Source organism: Lactuca serriola, chromosome 9, assembly GCF_051521515.1.
Source record: "Lactuca serriola cultivar US96UC23 chromosome 9, Lser_US96UC23_V15, whole genome shotgun sequence".
Lineage (NCBI taxonomy): Eukaryota > Viridiplantae > Streptophyta > Magnoliopsida > Asterales > Asteraceae > Lactuca > Lactuca serriola.
This window is the reverse complement of record NC_136416.1, coordinates 164,089,561-164,112,272: the sequence shown is the minus strand read 5'-3', so window position 1 is coordinate 164,112,272 and position 22,712 is coordinate 164,089,561. Positions and strand designations below refer to the sequence as shown.

Genomic DNA, 22,712 nt, shown 5'->3' with positions numbered 1-22,712 from the left:
CTGTGCATTTTGGGGTGGAGGGGTGATGTGTATACTAGATTTATATTTATAAGTTCTATTAAATCTCAACTAGTTTAAAATACAAATAGACAGTATACCTAGTCGCGAAATAATATTGTTTAGGTAAGAAAGAGTTGTCGAACACTTGGAGAACGAGTATGATTCAAATAAACATATATACTACTACTTAAACTAGAAAAATAGTAAAATACTATAAAAGGTGAGGTTTTCTGATTTTAAAGTTGATAAACATCTAACGGTAACTTTTAATAATCTTATGGCAAACAATTATTAATTCAAACTAAACAGAACGACACAAATAACAAATTAAAGTAGCATATAATTAATATTTCCGTTTAGATTTGATTAACATCTCCCCTATGATTGATTTCGTTATAGTGCAATGATTTATAAGTTGGTTGCCAAATTTGATAATGACTAGTTATCTTGATCGGATTTCTTAGTGTTAAACTGCTAATAGTTAATGAATATCTAACACAATGATCATACAATTAGTTAACACCCATACAATTAGTTATCAATAAAAATCATTACTCTAACATGAAAAGTGAATGATCAATCAAACATAAATAATAACCAAACTAAATTAGATCCAATATCATTGAAATCAACACATAATCTTGAGGTTTATCTACTCTAAACAAAAGTAAAGAGTTCTTTAGCCCATAACTAAAGTAGAAAAATAGATAAAAAAAAAAAAAACAAAGTAAACGCTATTAAACATGATTAACCAAAGCAAAACCGAATGATTAAATGCATTTTGACTCTCAATCTCTTTAAATCTTGCTCCAATATCGATCTCTTCGAATCTTGATCCAATATCAATCCCCCGTCTCCAAAGGGTTAGGGTTCTTTGGTCTTCAAAGTTTGAATGATAATCGTTGTATCCTTCGGTTAATGAATGAGGTCCGTATTTATAGAGTTTCCAAAATACACACCAATGCGTCGTGGTGAGGTGAGTATCATATCATGGCGGCGACTCCTTTGCGTACCTTCGAAGTAATCAGTATTGGACTCTATCTGGTATTCATATCGATCATGACAGACCGCGCCTGTCAAAGGTGTTATTGTGCCTTGGTGTTCTCTTTAGTTGACTTTTTTTCTTTGATGAATGTATCCTGTTCTCCAGTTTCCATCACAACATTTCAGTTCATTTTCTCCCGAGCATGTCTTCGCTACTATGAAATAAAATTTAGACATTATAAGTAACAAAATCCACAATTATGACTCAAATATAACTAAAAATACTAAGATATCGCGTAAATTATAGGGAAAACCTTAGAGAAACCAAATACATTTTCATCAAATCCATAAAAAAACCATTTATTATTCTTTGGTACGTTAAAACCCTTATATTTTTAAAATGTCTAATTTAAGACTTTGAGTTCAAGTAAGCCCTGGATAGCAAAAAATGCTAGGTAATCGATTCTCAACGGTTTGATGTATACAATTCACTAGAATAAAAATTTTCAAAAAATATAAGAGTTTTGATATACTAAAAAAATAATATAGTGGTTTTTTTAGTGCTTAGATGAAAATAAATTGGGTTTTTCTAAGGTCAAAAAGACTTAAATAAGACATGCAGAAAATATAAGGGTTTTAGTGCATTAAAATATATTATAGTGGTTTTTTAAAAAACAGATGAAAATATGTGCAGTTTTTATAAGGTTTTCCCTAAATTATATGACTATATATAATGATATCAAAGGGTTGCCACAAAATTTCAAAATTGTATAATTTATATGATAACCATATTTTTGAATGGGATAGTTTTTCTTATACCGAGTAATAATCAAATTAAACCTCTTTCCCACTTCATGTGCTCTCGTGTATATAATAAAACCCCAGCCGTGCAACACCAAGAATTATGAGAATGAGGAACACATTTCCAGCCACCACAACAATGACAATAGTTTTCTTGCTTTTGTCACCAATTGGAGGATTCAGGTCTAAATAGTAAATAACAACAGTGTCATTATAAACTTAATTAGCAGTAAAACGGAAGATTAAAGTAGGAACAATAACATACCAGACACCATAGAAATAGATGATATTAAAGGGCCATATGATCCTCTACTTGGGACTGCTGTTGTAGCTTTTCGAGCATATTGAAAACGAATTTCTAATGTTACGTTGTTGACAAAGACGTATTTTATTTCTTTTTTTAGTCCCTTGTCAACCCTACCTGCTTCAACTGTGATGTCAAAATTCCTCAATATACTTACCCCCTACAAAAATGGAAAAAAGAAAAGGAAAATCTAATTAACTACAAGCATTCTGCATATGGCTGTGCTAGAAGCGCATTGTTATTTTATTTCCATTTTAAAGTTAAAATGGAGTCCTTTACATGAATATATATTTTAAAGTCAAACCTTGTACATAGACATCAAAAGCACATCATCCAAGATTCAGAAACTGAGAAGTATTTCCATTTAAATCACTTATGTAATGTAACTTTGCTAGAGACGATGGAAGAACACTCTCAAGATCCTGTCCTTTGAGAGATCTGTTTATATATAAAGCAAGTTTTGATCACTTCAATTTTATCTTTATACAAAAATTACACGTTTGCTAATTAATAGCCACTACAAAATTAAATAAAAAATGAAATCATAGAACTTACATGGCAACGACATGACAAACACCACCAGGGTATGAGCAAACATAGACAAGAGTGTTGTTATACTTATACAGATGCATTTCACTAGTCCAGTTGGGATTTCCATCGCATGGGTTTAGGCTAAAATCAAAGTCATGTTTCCCCATTTGTTTGGCTATTTCCCCAAGACTATTCACTGCAGGATAAGATCAAACAATCTCGTTGAGTTATTCTTCGCAAATACATATCGAATAACTCAGAATCTTGAAAAAGAAAAGAAACGAAACATACAACAAAAGAATTGCCTTCGCCATTCATCAAGAGGAAGTTCTTCAGCTTCATCAACTCTGTTTATTCCGTTAACAGCACATATAAAGCATGCGGCATATGCACAATCTTCAGTCTATTTAAAAGAAAGGTAAGGTCAAATTAATGCATCATTAATTAATAACTCACCAGCACAAGAGAAGATTGCAGGAAATTCAAATCCAAAGTACACTGCCGCAAATTTATTGTAGAAACATAAAAAAACTGCTGCGTGCCATCTTCCATTCACCTAAAAGATCGTCCCAATAAATGTATTATACTATGAAGGAAACAAAGACAAGATGGAGGATATAGGTGGCTACGATTACCGATTACATTCACAAATTAAAAATAAGGCAGCATCAATGTAGGTCTTAACTCTATTTTTCAAAAAATTTGATAACCTCCAAATTTTAGTAAAAAAAAAAGTTTAAAATCTTTCAAAAAATCGAAACCCCTTTCAAAGTGTTACCGTTCGAACTTTCCTTCATTTCTCCCATGAGTCTACTCTCCAATCTCACAGTCTCCTCCACCTCCTCTTGGCCCTTCGTTGACTTGTTCAGTCGTTTAATCGCTGTGTTCGATCACATGTTGCCGGTCTCCGTCGCCTCTGCAGCTCTACCTCTTGCTGGTCGTGGATAGGTAATATGGCTGTGTTTCTCACTCAATCGTATGTCTCTACTATATTTGTGAATAATTGAAACTAGGGAAGGATGGAGTAAAAGTAAAAGTAATAGATTTCTGACAAAAAATAAATGTACTTAGAACCTGTTTATACCATCTCTTATTGTCTATTGCTTTTATAAATTCTACCTTGTATTTATTTATATATTTAAATCTTACGTTTGTATCTATTTGAGAACTAAGACCATATGGTATCTCTCAACGAGATCATCCGTGATCCATGTGGCCACGAGAAAAATTCGTGCACACCACCCCGACAAATCGTGGTCGGGTGTGGTCGTTATGATTTGTGTTGCCTACGACGATTTTAAACGCGAAAGTTGATTGGTGATTGCTTTCTCGACCGTTGAACGACCATTTGGCCTTTTTTTTCAAACTCAATTCAGTACATATAAAATCTTCATTCTCATTCTCTAAAACCTTTTATTTTCGAAACTTACACGTTCATTCTCATTCTCTAAAACCACAAAACACATGCACATTGATTCCACAAAACACATGGAATTCTTAAAAACTTTTGACTCGGATGACGACGTAGAATTCGTCGAGACATTCTTCAACGTTGTACAACACATTCATGACGAATAAAGTTCGAATGTTGCTCGTATAAGGGCGGTCGTCAATCGTGATCACCAAGCCGCACACGACTTATTGGCACGTGCTTACTTTGTCGATAATTGTCTTTATAATGACGACTCGTTCGAACGTCATTGCCGTCTGAATAAGGCTATATTTTTACGTATTAGTAATGCTTTAGAATCTCGTTATGATTTTTTCAAACAAAAACCCGACGCTAGAGGAAGAATTTGTTTTAGTAGTATACAAAAATGTGCAGCTGCTCTTAGATATTTGGGATACGGTATGGCATTTGATGCATCTAACGAATACTTGAAATTATCCGAGAGTTGAATGTGTAGATTGGTTTTCTGCATTTGTGTATGAGGTTTTTCACGAACAATATTTGCCCAAACTTACTCAACGTGATATTGAGATATTATATTCGGCTCATGAAGAGAGGCATGGGTTTTCGGGTATGCTTGGCAGTCTAAATTGTACGCATGTGGCTTGGGAAAAATGTCTAAATGCATAGCGTGGTCAGTTCACTCGAGGAGATATAGGTGAACCAACTATCATCCTAGAAGCTGTTGCATCTCAAGATTTGTGGATATGGCATGCATTTTTCAGAGTAGCGGAGTATAACAACGACACTAGTGTTCTTGGTCAGTCTCCTTTTTTCAACGATATTTGGACCGGCAAAACACCTGATATGATGTTCACGGTGAACGGGCACACGTACAAATACGATTACTACCTTGGTGATGGGATACACCCGGATTATTCTACATTGATGAAGGCATACTCGGTTCCTCGAAGTGAAAAGGCAAAGTTGTTTACAAAAAAACAGGAATCGGCGAGAAAGGATATCGAGAGGGCATTTGGAGTCTTTAAGCAGACAGGGCATGTAGTGAAATATCTTACACTACTACGGGATAAAGAAAGAATTAAACGAGAGCTAGAGATTTGTTTGGAGCACTTTGGGAAGAAGGGTATTATGTGGGAGATTTGCGGACAGGGCCCCACAGGATGGTTATTCAGTATTGTCAGGATTCAGTGGTTTTAGTAATCGTTATTGATTGGCGGATGAAAGCGCCAAGGGAAATAGCTCGTTGTTGAGGTATTAGTTGGAGCATCAATATTTTGATCTTTAAAATTTGAGTGTGGGATCATTCAAGCATCAGGGGCTGTTGGTTAAGTTACGTTTGGGTTTCACACCAGTGAGTAGTGGTCAGTGTTCTAAGTGGGGGAGAATTAGAAATTTTCGGGTTGAGCGTCAGCCATTGATGGTTTTGTCTCTTGATGTTCAGATTATGGTATCCAGAATGGTTTCGAGTAGATCCTAATTGAATTTCAAGCAAATCAAGCTATACTGCTAGACACATTCGGTATATCTAAAAAAGTAGACCGCGTAATAAAAAATAAATAAATGAAAAGGTATTAATTTTTTTTTTGAAATGGTTAACACACACCATCAAAATTTTACACCTAAATTATTCCTTTGTCCACGATTATATCATGCGCTAATAACACTTTATGTCATTAGTTTTCGTTATCTACGAATAATCAATAACAAATAAGTTGTGTTTGGTGAAATGGGGAAATTAAGTTGTTATAATTAACCCAATTGTCCAATAAAAGGCGTAAATGAAAAATTAAGAAAATATGATGAATTAATATGTACCAACATATACCGTAATAATATATTAATATAGTTCTTAATTGTGCTCTACCTTTATCATGTGTTTGAAAAATGTTTCCTTATTGGCAAATGTTGGCGATTTTAATGTAACCATGTCATTTTGTGTAACTGGAACTAATATGTGAGCTAAGGGGCTTCATAATTTATACTCTAATATATGGACGGGGTTTGTGCGGAGTGCACACATGTATAATATCGAATTAGAAGTCGGTTCAACAACAATTCGGGATCCGGGGGCAGCGCCCCTTTGGCGGGGTCTAGGGGTAGTGCCCCTAGTGGGGTCCAAGGGACAGTGCCCTGGCTAGTAAAACTAATGAAACTCGTTAGTTTTGGAAACCCTAAATCCTCATTAAAAACCGAATTACCTTGAATTGCTTCAAAAGCAACTCATGACAGTCCAACCCTAATGAAACCCTAATCTCGTTTATTATATAAACGGCTCTTCCTTTTGAGAAGGCGCACACGAAAATTAGCTCTCGTTTTCTTTAGACACTTGCAGAATCTTTCTAGCAATTTGGCCTATGTTTTCTGTGCCTAGAATCGTAAGTGTCCTCTTGGATTATCCTAGAATGAATTTATTGGAACCCAGACATTGGGTAGATATATCAGTTCGGAAAGTGTTCACACGATCCAAGTTGGTATCCAGATCTCCACTACAAACCCTACTTTTTCCTATAGCAAATATATAGTGTAGGAGCAGGATTTAATTAGAGAGTGTGTTAAGTGTTCTAAAAAATTAATTGTGAGTTTATTTATCATATCAAATCAATAAAAAATTATTTTAGAAATCTTCTTCAATGCATAAGATTTTCTTAGAATTAAACATTTACAACACCTGCCTATTTTAAATATTTTCTAAAATCACATTTTATAACCATCACCTCCGTGGCTCACTAGGTATAGCTTGGGCAACCCAAGTTTACTTTATAACAAAACGAAAACCGTCATTCCATGATTATTTTGAATCTAAAAAGTTGTATGTGTCGGTTCTTGTTTTTTTCTATAGGTGAATAGATTCATCTGCCAATCGAATCCTCTCAAATCTACAGGGATACAATCAATGTTATCTTACAAACTACATACTTATCTATCGAGCTGTGCATTTTTGGGTGGAGGGGTGATGTGTAGTTTTTTATATACTAGATTTATATTTATAAGTCCTATTGAATCTTAACTAGTTGTAAAATATTGATAGATTGACCACACATCTAATCGTGTATGTTGATATTGTATATATTGGAAGATTACAATAATGAGATCCTATAATGTAGGATCTATAATATACAAATATACATTAAATAATAAATGACATAATTATCTAATATCCCCCCTCAAGCGAATGGGTAGTGGACCAAGACGAAGCATTGCTCGAAAATGTTCAAATTGAGCACGCGAAAGACTTTTGGTGAAGATATCTGCCACTTGAAGCTTGGTTGAAACGAACTTGGTATAGAGCTTGCCAGAAGTAACAAGTTCTCTAATAAAGTGGTAGTCAAGATCGATGTGTTTGGCACGCTTGTGAGCAACCGGGTTCTGTGTCATAAAAAATGCACTTTTGTTGTCACAAAGAGAGGTGGGACGATCAAAAAGTAGCACATGAAGCTCACGAAGTATATGAGTGATCCAAACAATTTCAGCTGTTGTGTTTGCGATTGCCCGATACTCTGATTCACAACTTGATCGAGAAACGGTTGCTTATTTCTTAGCACTCCATGAAACTATGTTACCACCGAGGAAGATTGAATAAGCCCATACGATATTGTGCCTTTAACATATCGGAGTATCCGCTTGACGGATTGAAAATAAGCATCAGTAGGGGCATGGAGGTATTGACTTATTTGATTGACAGCATATGAGAGATCAGGTCTAGTAATGGTTAAGTACTAAAGAGCAACTACAAGAGAGCGATAGAGTGTTGGATCAGAGAACGATGGCCAGGCAGGTGTAAAGGCTTCATGGGTAGCCAAAGGAGTTGAGACTGGTTTACACTCAAGTAAGTCGGAACGAGTCAAGGTGTCTTTGGTATATTTAGATTGACTGAGAAAAAGTCCATCGTTAGTATAGCTCACTTCTAAGTCGAGGAAGTAACTAGGATCACCAAGATCTTTGATAGCAAATTCATTGTGTAACCAGGTGGTAAAGGAAGTAATGACTGACTCCTTATTACCAGTAAGAATGAGATCGTCCACATACACCAGGAGATACATGATGCATGAATCCTGAGCTAACAAAAATAAGGAGGTGTCTACACGACTGCAAGTAAAACCATTTGAAAGTAAGAATGAGCAGAGGTGTTGAAACCAAGCACGTGGTTCTTGTTTCAAACCGTAAAGGGCCTTAGAGAGCCTGCAAACATGTCTGGGAAAATTAGAATATGCGGAGACAGGTGGTTGTTCCATGTAGACCGTTTCGGTCAGATGTCCATGGTGAAAAGCATTATTTACATCTAATTAATGCAGCCGCCATCGATGCAAGACAACAAGAGAAAGAATTATACGGACGGTTGGGGCTTTAACAACAGGGGTGAACGTATGCAAGTAATCAAGGTCAGGTATTTGATTGAAACCTTGAGCAACAAGGCGAGCCTTGAAACGTTCAATAGAGCCATCCGTGTTGTATTTGGTGCGATAAACCCATTTAGAGCCAACAAACATTGGAGTTAGTTGGACGAGGAACTAGAAACCAAGTGTTGTTTGTGCGTAACGCCTCCATTTCTTCATGCATAGCAGCCATCCAACGAGGATCTTTTGCAATAGAATTATAACCTTTTGGTTAAGTGGAGGACAGGAGAGCTACATGTAAGGCATGATGCTCAAGAGAGGAAAATTTTGCTATGTGTCGTGGTTTAAAAATCCTGTCCTTGGAGCGAGTTTGCATTAGATGAGTAGATGGTAAGGGGATGAGTGGATCGTTAGAATGATCGTTGGTAGGAGAAGGGTGGGGGTTGTTCACTGGACCCTCAGTTGAAGAGTCATGCATATATATAATTGTCGGAATGAACATGATGATCATGATCATCATGAGAAGTACCGGTAGGCATAAATGGTTGTTGTGGCAAACATGGATCAGGTACACATAGTCGACAAGAAGTTGGACTACTGGTAGTGGGCTTAAAAAACCCAATGGACTCCGTAGGCTGTGAAATGGGAGAAGTGTGATCAGACTTTTCTAATGATGAAGTAGAAGTACCAGGTCCATCTTCTAGAAATGAAGATAATTCCAACTTTGAAAAATCTTGATCGGTGATAGAAGTCCTAAAATGGTAAACAACCTCGTTAAAGTGAGCATGTCGATTAATGTAGATACGAGAGGTGGCTAGATCGAGACACTTGTAGCCCTTATATTTGTAACGACCGAAAAATTCCAACCAATTTAAACTTTTCAAAAACACCCCGATTTCATTAATTTATTACAAAAAGGTTTTCATTACAGTTAAATTAAAGTATTCCCAGAATCTCATCACAACATAAACATGAGGAGCGGTACGATCACGCCTTTGCCTTGCCACGGTCTCCTGAAGAACCTGAAAAACATAAAACCACAACTGTAAGCCCGAAAGCTTAGTGAGATATCCCCAAAATACCAACCACATATACCATACACGCATAACATGTCATATCATATCCGATCACAGAACAACCATGCACTTCGGGTCTACTGTGTGACTGGTCCGCCGCACCGGCCAACAGTCCACCTGGCCCATCCTCCGAGTCTAGCCATATACATCGAGTCTACAGTGTGATTGGTCCCCCCGCACCAGGCCTTCAATCCACCCGGTCCACTCTCTGAGTCTACAGTATGACTGGTCCACCCGTGCTGAGCCTTCAGTCGGCCTGGTCCACTCTCCGAGCCTCAGCACGTCTGGTCCGCCCTCTTGGGGCCTACAGCCTATCCGGACCGCTCGCTGGGCCTTCGGGACAACCGGTCTGCCCTGGGTATCTTGGCCTACAGCACAAAGCAGGACCCGCCTCAACCCAACTCCAATCCAAACAACCATGTGCACATAAACATACAATCATATAACAATTCACAGTCAACGAACCGATCAAACATATCACATAACATATCATCTTCCTAACCAGGATACCGACCTAACCGGTCACTAGCATAGCAACAACCTACATCTCAGGATACCGACCTCAACCAGGTCTCTAACATATACCATCCTAGCTACCAGGATGCAACATATCAAAGCAATAACATACAACAAATACCCGGATCTAAATCCAATAAAGGGCCGGCCTTGGTGCCTTAGACCCTATTGATATAGTGAGGATAACTCACCTCGAAACTGCCGGCTGAAAAGGTAAGATCCCGCTGCTCCAAACTCCGACACGAACTCCTTCACTAAACAACACCAAGGCACTAAACTCAATAATTACCAAAATACCCCTAGAAGACAACTAGTCAACCCTTGGTCAAAGTCAAAGTCAACCCCTGACTGACTCTACTCGTCGAGTCAACCCGATGACTCGCCGAGTCCCCATGCCCAACATTTCCTTCAATCCGCGACCTAACTCGCCGAGTCACCCCGAGACTCGCCGAGTCCAACAATTCTGAGTCCACTCGCACACAACTCACCGAGTCATCCCTTGACTCACCGATTCTCGGCTCAACCAGAAAAGATTGGGACTTCTCGACAAGACTCGCCGAGTCCAAGAACAGACTCGTCGAGTTTAAGGCTATATTCAACCTACTCGTCAAGTTGTTCTTCCAACTCGTCGAGTTCCAGGCCATCTTCATCCAACTCGCCGAGTTCCAGCCTATCTTCAAGCAACTCGCCGAGTCTACCCATGTGACTCGCAGAGTACCACCGGGTCTGAATCCATACGAGGCTTTCCAAGCCATGCAGATGATCCAAACCATAGATCTACCCTTCCTAAGGCCATCCATCACGTAAAGTGGCAAAATTTACGTGAATCCAAGGAGATCTAGGCATTTTCACTCTAGGGTTTGGGTTTGGGACAAGATAGCTCCTTCAATCACTCAAAAACAGGGACTTTTATGCATTCTAACCCTTTTCCATTCCAGATCTGAGGTAGCGACCTCAGATCTAACCTCTAAACTCCAATACATCAAAAGATATGATCTCTAACACCTCCAAAATGATGAATCTAGATAATAGCAGCTCAAACAATGAAATAATACCTCAAAAGGAAGCTCCAAGAGAAGATTAATCCAAATCCTTGCAAAGCCCTTTGACCCAAGTCTCTTCTCCTTCAAGATTCCTTCAACAATCACTTCTTCAAGCTCCAAATGCACTCTAATCCCTCAAAATTGCGCCTCAGGGCTTTCTGGACTTCAACAGAGGGTAAAGAGGCTGGGGAGAGGCTATAATGTTCTTTATATAGGGCTCTTCCTCCGGATTTAGGGTTTTCTCCACTCAGCGCCTACTCGCCGAGTCCATCCGCTGACTCGGCGAGTTGGCCACTTAACACGCGACCAAAGTCACGACCCTACTCGCCGAGTCCACCCATGGACTCGCCGAGTTCCCCTTCCCAATTTACTCTTTTAGCCCTTCAAATTTACTCTTGATATTCTAGGATGTTACAATATTGGGAGTGGTAACCAATAAAAATACACGGAATACTTCGAGGAGCAAGTTTGTGCGTCGAATAATCTCGAATATATGGATAAACAAGGCAACCAAAAGTGCGAAAATTGCCATAATTTGGTGCTCTTGAGCGAAGTAACTCAAAAGGAGACTGATTGTCAATGACTTTGGTAGGCATACGATTGATAATAAATGTCGCTGAACTGAAAGCATGAACCCAATAAGAAGCTGGGGCACGAGTGTTGGGTTGAAGATTTGTTTAAGTATTGCGTCATTGGGCTCGGCTATTAGTCCAATTATTTTGTACTCCGGTTTGGGCTTGTCCAACCGTGAGCCTGTTAGGTTTATTATATAACAATATGCTTGCATGCATATTAGGTTAACGATCTAGAATACAAGATAGAGAATTACGATAACTTTGATTTTCTTTATCGTTCCTGTAAACCTTCTAACCCTCTACAGTTGATGTTCTTGATCGAGCTCTTCTGAGGGTTGTTTTATAATCATTCGACACGTTTGATTCATTCTTGAGTTGTTTATTGCTTTCGTGTTCTTGCTGTTTAATCTTTATTTTACCTGTTTGAGATTTAATCGATCTTCAAGATTAAGTTTTAATCTCATCAATTGGTATCAGAGCAGGAGGCTGTGTAATCGATACACTTCTTTTCTGTGAAAAGGTTTCAATTAGGGTTTTTCCGCAATTACTGATATTTATTGAGCCGTCATCTCATTATTGACGTATCTTGATATTTATTGTTTTGCGCTAATATGATTTATTACAAGTCTGATCTTTGAACAGGTTATTCGATCATTATGGACGAGTCGCAATCGAATCCCATCAATATTTCCAACAGCATTGGATCAACCACGAAGATTACCATCCTATACACCCATGATTATGAAGTCTGGGCGCATCACTTTGAAGACTATGTTATAGGATCTGAGGATAATGGATACCTCATCTGGGAAGCAATTATTAATGGACCATTTTCTCACTCTGCAACGTCAAGGATTATTAAAACTCAAAAGGAGTATAATGATCTACTGAAGGATGTTAAAGATATTGCGCAAGATGAAAAGGATAAATTCCAGTGCAATATCAAGGCGTTAAGATTGATCAGATTCGCCCTTCAGTCCGACACTTTCAGGTTAGTAAGTTCATGCACGACGGCAAAGGAAGTTTGGGATAGACTTCGTAAACTGTACTCTACAGACGAGGATCTTGAACACTCTATCCAAACCTTACTCTTATCTGAGTTTGGAGAATTCAGGCAAGGAGCCGAAGAAACTGTGACCCAAACGTTCAATCACTTCAATCATCTTCTCAGCAAGATGATCAAACATGACATCGAAAGGAAGCTTATCGAGCAGAAGGTTACGTTTTTAAATGGTCTAAGATCAGAGTGGAGAGCAGTGGTGTCTACAGTTAAAGCCCATGAGCAGTTTAAATCTTATTCTTTGGCGAAACTGGTGGGTATTCTCAAGTCTCAGGAGAAAATTGTGCTGCAGGAAAAGAATGTTGTCTCAAGCCTAGGTTCGCTGGCCCTCCTGTCAAAAAGTAAAGCTGTGATGGAGGACGAAGACCTCAACTTGGAGGAGTATGACCTCACGGCTGAGGCTTATGCTATGATGGTGTCTAACCCCAAGAGGTTCATTAAGAAGAGATTCCCCAGCAACAAAAACCGAAACTGGCAGGGGAGTTATAGTTCAGAAAAGGTTAAAGATGAACCGAAGGTTGATGAGTCTAAGAAGGAACCGAAGGCAGAGGGTGATTCTGGAGTTAGCTGTTACTACTGTGGAGGGAAAAACCACTATGCTAAGGATTGTGTCCTCAAAAAGATGGCTGAAAAGGATGAGGAAAAGGATGAGGAAGCTTTGCTGCAGAAAAAGCTTGATAAGATGAGGAAGAAGAAATCTACCGCTAACCCTTCCATGAATGCTCTAATTGTGCAGGGTTCGGTTGCTGATGACGAGTTCGGTGGCGTGGAAGTTTGGTCAACCGACTCTGAAGACGATGAAGTGAGGAAGCCTTCTCATGGAAAGGCTTGTGTGGCAAAAGAGGAGAGCAGTGGAGGAAGGTGCTTGATGGTGTCCGAAGTATCTCAGATGAGGGGATACAACACTGATGGTGGAAGCAATGAACCGAAGGAGCATCAGGATATGTGCTTTACAGCCAAACCGCTCAGCGTGCAGTTCAACGAACTCGATGAACTGATCAAGAAGGTACAATCGGTTTTTGTTTCATTTAAAGTACCACAATGCTCATATGAAAAAGAACTAAAAAGTGTTAATTCTCGAATCTCCCATCTAGATAGTAGTTTAACTCAAACTCGAGTCACCAATTCTAACCTAACTGATCAATTAAGCAGGGTGTCTTCGAAGAGTGAGGAACGGCGCATGTGGATCGAGCTGAAGGAGTCAGAATTAGTTAAAATAAAAGATGAAAACATTTATTTACAAAGAGACAATTTAAAGCTGTTAAAACAGCGAAATGTTTTTTGTTTGATTGCAAAACGTCTTTACACTAATATTACTCAGCTTCACTTGGACTGTGAAATAGGACAAAAGATTCATCGCATGATTTTGCCCTTCCTTGAGTTTAAGGAGGATGAAATTGATGCTGAAGCTTATAATTGTGAGAGTGTGATATCATCTGATGACGTCAATCCGACCTATATGTATGGACTGGACAAAACAGAATCTTTCATTAAATCCAAGGACCATAAGGACATGCTTAAAAACCTTTTGAATGAAAATGATAGACTTAAACTGAGAACCGAAACCATACAAAAATTTGACTCTTTAAACGCCAACTTGAGCTCAGAAAACAAAATTGATGTTGAAAATGCATCTGAGCTTAATGAGGATGACAATATGAGTGAAATTTTTGTAGAGGACACGGTTGACTGCTCAGAATTTGTGAAAAGCGAACCTGAAAACCACAAGAATCTAATTTCAGAAAATTCAGTGGAGTTCGCTCGATTGTCCCAACAAAGGTCCCCGATCTTAGCAGAGAAAGCGGTTGTATATCAAAAGGTCAGGACCACTCCAAATCAAGTGTACAAGGTCACAGAAGTAACCGAACATCAGACTGCTAAACTCATAACAATTGTAAACGAAGACAATGCTGATGACTGTGATGAGTTCTTCTGGTCAGCTCCAATCGATAATGCAGATGAAACGGTAGGCTTATCAAAAAGGACCTCATGGATAAGTAAAGGTAGATACATACCAGAACCCTTGAACAAGCCAGATAATTTTGATGTGCCAAGTACTAGTGGTACGAAAGACATTCCTCAAGAAAATGGAAGTCCGGCAAAAGAAGACATTCCCTCTAGTTCCTCAGTTCAGTGTGAAACTTCCACAGTTCAAAGTGAACCAGCCAAAGAGAAACCGAAAATGAAAGCCAATATCCATCATCAACCGAAGCAGATGAGGAATCAGAAACGTCAAAGGAATCAGAGATATAGGAAGAATCTCTCTGAAAGGAAACAATTCTGGCAATCACAGAATGCATATTTCTCACATCAAGACAAGAATCTGAAATTTGAGAATAATCCTGTTAAAAAGCACGAGAGCCACAACAACCGAAAGCCAAGGTTCGGTTCGGAAAAGAATACCAACCGAAAGCAAAGGTTCGGTTCAGAAGACGACTCCAACCGAAAGCAAAGGTTCGGTTCCGAAATCAAAAGAGATCAAAACTCTAAGGTCAGTCCCACCAATGATCAACAGCAAAAGGGTCACCTAGAGTCTCCAGACAAGAAGTCATCTAAGCCCGCTCCTTCTCACTCATCTAATTCATCTAATTCTTCTAATTCTTCCAATTCATCTCTATCTCACTCAAAAGTTCATTCTGTTCGTTCTAAAAAATCCCAATCTTCAGCTGAACAAAAAGGGAAACAAAAGGTTTCTGCATCCAAACCAGAGTCTAAACCGAACGCATCTAATCCTAATAAAATCAAAGTTTTTACCATCAAAAAGAAAGATGAAACAACTCTAATAAAACGAACATATCTTGTTGACATCTCTCTTACTATTCCTGTACCTGTGAAAGGCTCACGTGGACCCAAGAAACTTTGGGTTCCTAAATCTGCTTGATTTTTGCAGGTTATAAGTGACGAGCAGTTTGACAAAGAATGGTACATTGACAGTGGCTGCTCGCGTCACATGACAGGGAGGAAAGAAGAACTCAGGGAATACAGGTCTCTTACAAATGGTGGCAACGTCAAGTTTAGAAATAACTCCTTCGGCACCATAAAGGGATACGGAATGATTACCAATGGTGATTTCACTATAAGGAAGGTGGCATACGTGGAAGGACTACAACACAACCTCATCAGTGTATCTCAGCTTGTTGGAGGTACAGGTCTCAAAGTCTCATTCAACGATGAAGGTTCTGAAATTATTGAGAAGAAGACGAAGAAAGTAATTCTCAAATCAAAGCATAAGGGTGAAATGTTTCCTCTAAACCTCAAACCCATCAAACGAAACCCAGCTATATGCCTGTTGTCAAAAGCACAATCTGACGAAAGTTGGTTGTGGCACCGAAGGCTCTCTCATCTCAACTTTAAAGACATCAACAAACTTGTCACTGGAGGTCATGTTCGAGGTCTTCCACTGCTCAAGTATGATAGAGATCATCTGTGTGCTGCATGCGAAATGGGGAAGCAGAGTCATCAAAGTCATCCATCCATTATTAACACTAAAGTTGTTGAACCACTCGAATTACTTCATATTGATTTATGTGGTCCATCATCTATCGAAAGCATCGGTGGTAGCAAGTATATTCTTGTTATTGTTGATGACTTTTCGCGATTTACATGGGTGTTCTTTCTAAAGCTCAAATCTGAAGCGACTCATAAGCTGAAAGTGTTCATCAAGCAGATTGAAGTACAGCTCAAGAAGGTCGTTCGCAACATCAGGAGCGACAATGGTCTGGAATTCAAAAACAGAGAATTTGAAGAATTTCTGGCAGAAAAGGGAATAAGTCACAACTTCTCAGCTCCCTACACACCTCAACAAAACGGAATTGTCGAAAGACGAAACCGATCTTTGTGTGAAGCTGCCCGAACAATGCTAAGTTTCGCTTCCTTACCTCTTTATTTTTGGGCTGATGCTATTTCTGCTGCTTGTTTTACACAGAACAGGTCTTATCTCAACAAACGATTCACGCTCACACCTTATGAGATTCTCAACAACAGAAAGCCCAATGTGAAATTTTTCCACATGTTCGGTTCAAGGTGTTTCATCTTTAACTCCAAGGAACACCGCAACAAGTTCGATGTCAAAGCCGACGAGGGAATCTTTCTGGGCTACTCTCTCACTTCCAAAGCATACAGAGTTCTGAACAAGCGTTCGAGAAAAATCGAAGAGACTTATTACGTGACTTTCGACGATAGCTATGTCAAAAAGCTACAGGCAAAAGAAGACACAGCTGGGGAAATCTTTCCTCAAACTAGCCAAGTCACAGTCTCGATCGCTAATCTATTCGAGAAGTTTCTGGAGCTATTCGACGAACCAGAGAAAGCCACTCTCTCAGAAGCAGGCGCAACAGATAATAAAGTTGATCACATGAGGCAAATTGTTGAAGAAGCTGCAAGGAGAATAAATGAAGGAGGATCAATCTCTGACGAACCTCCGTCACCCAATGCTTCAGTCGAGGGGGAGAATCAACCATCATCATCCCAGCCAAGCTCACAAGTTGAGGGGGAGCCAAGCACTTTGCCAACCGAAAGCACTATGCTAACCGAGAGTGCTTCACCATCTGAAGGTGCATCAACGCCTGAAAGACCAGCACCACAAGAAACCTATGAAGCTCAAGATTCTCAAAGTATTCCTGAAAGCTCATGCATCGAGGGGGAGCAAGCTGATATGTCATTCGACTACGAAAGCCAATCCGAGCCAGAAGAAATGATCAATGCTGAACTGGACCCAACCTTTGATCCAAACTACCCTCCCCTCACCAAATGGACCAGAGATCATCCTATCTCTCAAGTGGTTGGGGATGTCTCTGAAAAGGTTCTAACCCGATCGCAACTCAAGGCAAAACAAACATCCTTATTTTCCAAAGTTGAATTTTGCATGTTTAACTCATTCGTATCAAAAGTTGAACCGAAGACAGTTAACACTGCTCTTGATCACTCCGATTGGGTTCAAGCGATGCAAGACGAACTGAAGAATTTGAAAGGAACAAAGTCTGGCGCCTCATTCCAACTCCTCCAGAAGCCTCTGTTGTTGGTCCCAAGTGGGTCTTTAGGAACAAAATGGACAAGGAAGGAAACGTTATAAGGAACAAAGCTCGTCTAGTAGTGAAAGGATATTGTCAAGAGGAAGGGATTGATTATGAAGAGACTTTCGCTCCTGTAGCTAGGCTGGAATCCGTCAGAATATTCCTTGCCTATGCTGCCCACAAAAACTTTGAAGTTTTCCAAATGGACGTCAAGTGTGCATTTCTTAATGGAGAACTCAAGAAACAGTGTATGTGGAGCAACCTCCTGGGTTCGTGAACGAAAAATATCCTAATCATTGCTACATTCTGGATAAAGCTATATACGGATTGAAACAAGCTCCGAGAGCCTGGTATGAAACGCTAACTAAATTCTTAAAGATGTCTAAATTCAAACAAGGTTCGGTTGACCCAACCTTCTTTCGCAAAAAGGAAGGTAACCACCATATGATCGTTCAAATTTATGTCGACGATATCATCTTTGGCTCAACGAATCCCAGCCTAACAGCTGAATTCAGAAAGCTGATGGAGACTAAATTTGAAATGAGCTCAATGGGTCCTATTAACTTTTTCCTTGGCTTAAATATTAGACAGGGACGCGAAGGCATCTTTATCAATCAGGAAGCTTACACGAAGACTCTTCTAGCAAAGTTTGGTATGATGGGAGATTCCAAAGTCAAAGTCCCAATGGCATTCGGCACCAAGGTCACCCCATCCCTGGACAAACCGGCTGTTGATATCACGCTCTATCGACAAATGATAGGCTCACTGATGTATCTCACTGCTAGCAGGCCTGACATTATGTTTTCTGTGTGTTATTGTGCTCGATTTCAGGCAAACCCACGCGAACCTCACATGCTTGCAGTGAAGAACATTCTACGATATCTCAAGCGAACTGCCTCCTTAGGTCTATGGTATCCTTCCAACTCAGGCTTCTTCGTTCAAGCCTACTCAGATGTAGACCTTGGAGGATGTGGACTCGACAGAAAAAGCACCACTGGCGGCTGTCAATTCCTTGACGGGAAGTTGGTTAGCTGGCAATCAAAGAAACAAACGTGCGTGTCGTTGTCCACTGCCGAAGCTGAATACATATCCGCTGCATCCTGCACCTCCCAAGTGATTTGGATCCAAAGTCAACTTCGCGACTACGGACTCAATATGAAGAAGATCCCACTATATTGTGACTCTGAAAGTGCAATTAGGATCTGTCATAACCCAGTGCAACACTCTAAAACCAAACACATAGCACTGAGGTATCACTTCATCAAAGATCATGTGGAAGATGGAAACGTTGAAGTACACTTTGTTCGAACCACTGATCAACTGGCTGACGTTTTTACCAAAGCTCTTCCTGAAGCATCATTCAACAGAATTTTACAAGGGCTAGGTATGATGGAATCAGAGTCAGTACCTCAAACTACCTCTCAACCTCAAACGTAAGAAGCGAAATTGACCGATCGTTCAGGTTCGGTTGAATCATCTCACTCGCTCATCACTTCAAAGGTAGATTTCTTGGTTGTATATTTCATGTACAAAGTTGTTTCTCTTATTGTCAAAGGTATTTTCTTATTACAAGCCTAAATTCCTTGGTTTTCTAAAATTTTTCAAAACCGAAACCTACCGAAGGTTCGGGTTCGGTTTCTCAAAATTTTCCAAAACCGAAACCTACCGAAGGTTCGGGTTCGGTTTTTCAAAATTTTCTTTAACCGAAACCAACCGAACGCTCGGGTTCGGTTTTTCAAAATTTTCTTAAACCGAATCCAACCGAACGCTCGGGTTCGGTTTTTCAAAATTTTCCAAAACCGAAACCAACCGAACGCTCGGGTTCGGTTTTTCAAAACTTTTCTCAACCGAAACCAACCGAACGTTCGGGTTCGGTTACCAACTTTTCCAAAGTTTTTTTTTTAATCTTTCTAAATTTTTTTTCTTGCTTATTTTTTTCTTTTAATTTAATTTATTTTCTTTTAATTTTTTTTATATATATCAAAAACTCCAAAAATATTTTTTTTATTTGTGTGTTCGTTCGTCTATGGGGATAAAAGTTGCTGAATTAGTTAAGTGTCCCTAGAAGCATGCTGCTGTATGTGTCCCAAGCCTCATAAGATTCTAAATAATAGCCTTAATGACTTGGTATAAACAAACCTTGTCTTCCCAATTAGGCTATCACATTTATTCTAATCGTGAGCTACCTCACTCTCTTCTCACATGAGATAAGAGTTTTCTGATTGGTCCTTATTTTCGCAGCAGAGGTACTTTAATTTCTTACACCATCTCCATTACATTCGTTTCATCAACGTAACCCTTGAGACTCTCAGAAATTACCACTGAGGTTTATGGTTACACAACAACTGTGTTTATGATCTTAGTTTCGTGCCACTACGAGCTGAGTGAAACCCAAAATTCAACACTAAATTTGAATTGACGGTGAACAATTAATTTGCTCAAGTTTTCACCAAAGAATTGACGGATGTATCTTGATGAAATCTCAAAATTTTATTTTGTGTGATTCCTATGAAATTGTTAAACACCATAACATTTCTTCCCTTGGGATCCAGTTTTTAATTTTTTTGTTGAGATTTTATATTTTCCAAGCCAATTTAAAATTAATTCCTACCTACTTGTTCAACAGACTACACCGGTCTCACAAGTACTTTGTTCACTTTCTATCTTATTTCAAGATTAGGACTGTTGAATCAAAGATAAAGCCACCTTATGTAGCCTAATTAAAAGAAGCCTTTCAACATTTCTTAATAAGTGTTTGATCGTCATTCAACGGGAAACCAAATTAACATTTTAAGGTCTCTCTTGACCTTGAAGGAAGAGATTCGTGCCCGGGATCATTTGTTTCGTGTCATTATTGACATCACATTTATTCATAAAAAGAGTTGCTTTATTTCTTTTCTTTTTACACTCTTAGCACGAAAATCTTTGATTTTCCAAAAATCTGGTACTAATAATTACAGGTTGTTTTACTGAATTGGAGGTTATTTACAAGTCGTGGTCAAAAATCATCCACGTGGGAAATTAATTCAAAAGATGCCATTTAAAAGATAAGATTAAGGGTTGCTGACTCAGGCGGGAGATTAAAGGATGAAATTTCAAACGACGGTTAAAAAGGGACGCGAGCGAATTTGAAACGCCCATTCTTTTACTGACATAATGGACGCGTGTGCGAATTTCAAGCGATTTCTCTCTGGCACTTAAAGGCGCGTGTGGATTTGAAACGGTTTCTTCTGAAACGGCGCTTGTTGGAAGGCGTGTTCCTAGGAATCTGACACTCTCTCTCCTACGTGATCATCGCATGCCTTAACTATCACGCATCTGTCATTCCGGAAAACCTTTTCGTGTTTCCATAGAAGATTTGAACAGATTTTTCTCTCTCTTTACACCCATTATAAAAGGCAGTCTCCACTCCCATTTACCTCTTTACTGCATCCGAATTTCTAAGAGAGCAAAAATTCCCTAAAGCTTTTACTGTTCATCTTCTTCTTCCTACCTTCAACAATGGCAGAATCATCCTCAGTCCATGCCACCTCACACATCCTTCCCATTCGCCCTCAACAGTGTTTGGTGATTGACCTAACCCCTCAGGCGTATGATTCCTACATGTTTCCGATCATGGAGTGCCTGAAGTATTCACAAATTGCTCCTGCACTTTCTAGGGTTGAGACTGTGCCCATGGAGCTCCTATTGCAGGTGTATGCGACTGCACATTACGATAAAGCAGTCGATAGGGTGTTCTTCGAGGTTTCTGATCACAAGACCTCGATTTCAAGGCAACGATTTGGTATACTGCTAGGGTTTGCTACTGACCCTTCAAGGATTAATCCGGAGACGATTCCGATTGGGCATCTTTACAACATGTTTTACAATATGGGGTACACAGAGGTGCTCACCTCCGTCGCGAAGTTTAAAAAATCCTGCTTGCCGCCACAGTGGAACGGCATGTTCACAGTCCTCTTCAAGGGCTTATCTGAACGGAGCTCAGGATCCGATGGTTCTAGTCGACTCTTCTTGTCGATAATGTATGGCATCTACAACGGTGTCAATCTTGACTATGGGTTTGTTCTCTGGCAACAACTCATCCAGAGCCTCTCTTCTTCTTCACGACATTCTGAGGTGTTGTATGCCCGGTTCTGGACTCTCATCACAAAGTGGGCGATGGATAAGTTCGATGTCCCCACTGCTGCCGGTGCATCGATGTCTTCGATCGGTACTTTTCATACCACGAAGATTATCGTCTCCGATGCATCAAATTTCTCCTTCATTGGCTCTATTCCGGAGACCATGTACGACGATGTTCCATCTGACAGCAGGATCATCCGGACTATCAAGGAGTTCAAGCAGTCTGGACCAAGGGAGCTCACACAGGAGATGCTCAAGTCTATACACGATGCTGACAAGCCTGTTAATAGGGGCAAAAAGGCGGATAAAGGGAAGCAAGTGACCAAAGCTGCTAAAGGTCCTTCTCCCAGGAAGAGGAAACCAACCAAAGTTGCACAATCCCCGCAGCCGAAGAGGCGAAAGACTCAACCGAAGCGAAAGCTTGTCATCTCTTCGAGTGACTCAGAAGGCGAGAGTTCGGGTTCGGACGGCTCTCAAAGAGGCGAAACCCCTCCAAGAGGCAACACCCCACCCCGATCACCTACCCCAGACATGGAAATTCATGTCTCACCCATTCCCTCTCCTACTCAAACAATCCCTACTTCCATTCCCACCATAACCCCCACTACCACCATTCCTCCAACCTCTTTCCCTATACCACCACCCATTTTCACAGATACCACTACAACAACTGCAAAGGTTACAACCAACGTATCTGATACGGGGGTTCATACCGATTCAACCGAACCACCACCTCATACCGAAACTACCCATACTCAACCACCACCCGAAACTACCCCCACCAACACTCAACCTGAACCTACACATACCACCACACCCCCAGCTTCACCACCCCCAACATCTCCAGATCATGCCTCTGATGGAGATAACCCTTTCCTTGGAGGGGAAAATATGACCTTCGATTCGGTCTACTTTAGTCCGTTTCAAGTTCAAAGCAACG

The 22,712-nt window shown here is 39.8% G+C and overlaps 2 protein-coding genes across 4 annotated transcripts; one reads left to right on the top strand and one right to left on the bottom strand.

Annotated features, from left to right (window-relative positions):
• Positions 1-603: 603 nt before the first annotated feature.
• On the bottom strand, positions 604-2,810 carry LOC145073895 (putative LRR receptor-like serine/threonine-protein kinase At1g53440). Of its 3 annotated transcripts, XM_079020368.1 has the most exons (5): positions 2,645-2,810; positions 2,394-2,527; positions 2,051-2,249; positions 1,804-1,970; positions 604-1,199 (listed from the first exon to the last, which is right to left on the bottom strand). In XM_079020368.1, exons 2-4 carry the CDS (start codon positions 2,406-2,408, stop codon positions 1,837-1,839), a joined length of 348 nt encoding a protein of 115 aa, XP_078876494.1. In that variant the 5' UTR covers positions 2,409-2,527; positions 2,645-2,810; the 3' UTR covers positions 604-1,199; positions 1,804-1,836. The 3 variants fall into 3 exon arrangements, with proteins under 3 accessions (XP_078876494.1, XP_078876493.1, XP_078876495.1); XM_079020367.1 differs by having other exon boundaries at positions 604-1,970; XM_079020369.1 differs by lacking the exon at positions 2,645-2,810 and having other exon boundaries at positions 604-1,970; positions 2,394-2,619.
• A 418-nt stretch (positions 2,811-3,228) lies between these two features.
• Positions 3,229-5,231, top strand: LOC145076240 (uncharacterized). Its single transcript, XM_079022188.1, has 2 exons — positions 3,229-3,293; positions 4,796-5,231. The coding sequence occupies exons 1-2, from the start codon at positions 3,229-3,231 to the stop codon at positions 5,229-5,231; spliced, it is 501 nt and encodes a 166-aa protein (XP_078878314.1).
• The last annotated feature ends 17,481 nt before the right edge of the window (positions 5,232-22,712 follow it).

Bases quoted from the DNA above. Each gene is read 5' to 3' on its own strand.
- LOC145073895 (XM_079020367.1), bottom strand. The intron at 1,971-2,050 runs GTATGTTATTGT...TTTACTATTTAG, and splicing joins ATCTATTTCTATGGTGTCTG to ACCTGAATCCTCCAATTGGT.
- LOC145076240 (XM_079022188.1), top strand. From the start codon at position 3,229: ATGGAGGATATAGGTGGCTACGATTACCGATTACATTCACAAATTAAA. The intron at 3,294-4,795 runs GTAGGTCTTAAC...TGCATTTTTCAG, and splicing joins AAAAATAAGGCAGCATCAAT to AGTAGCGGAGTATAACAACG.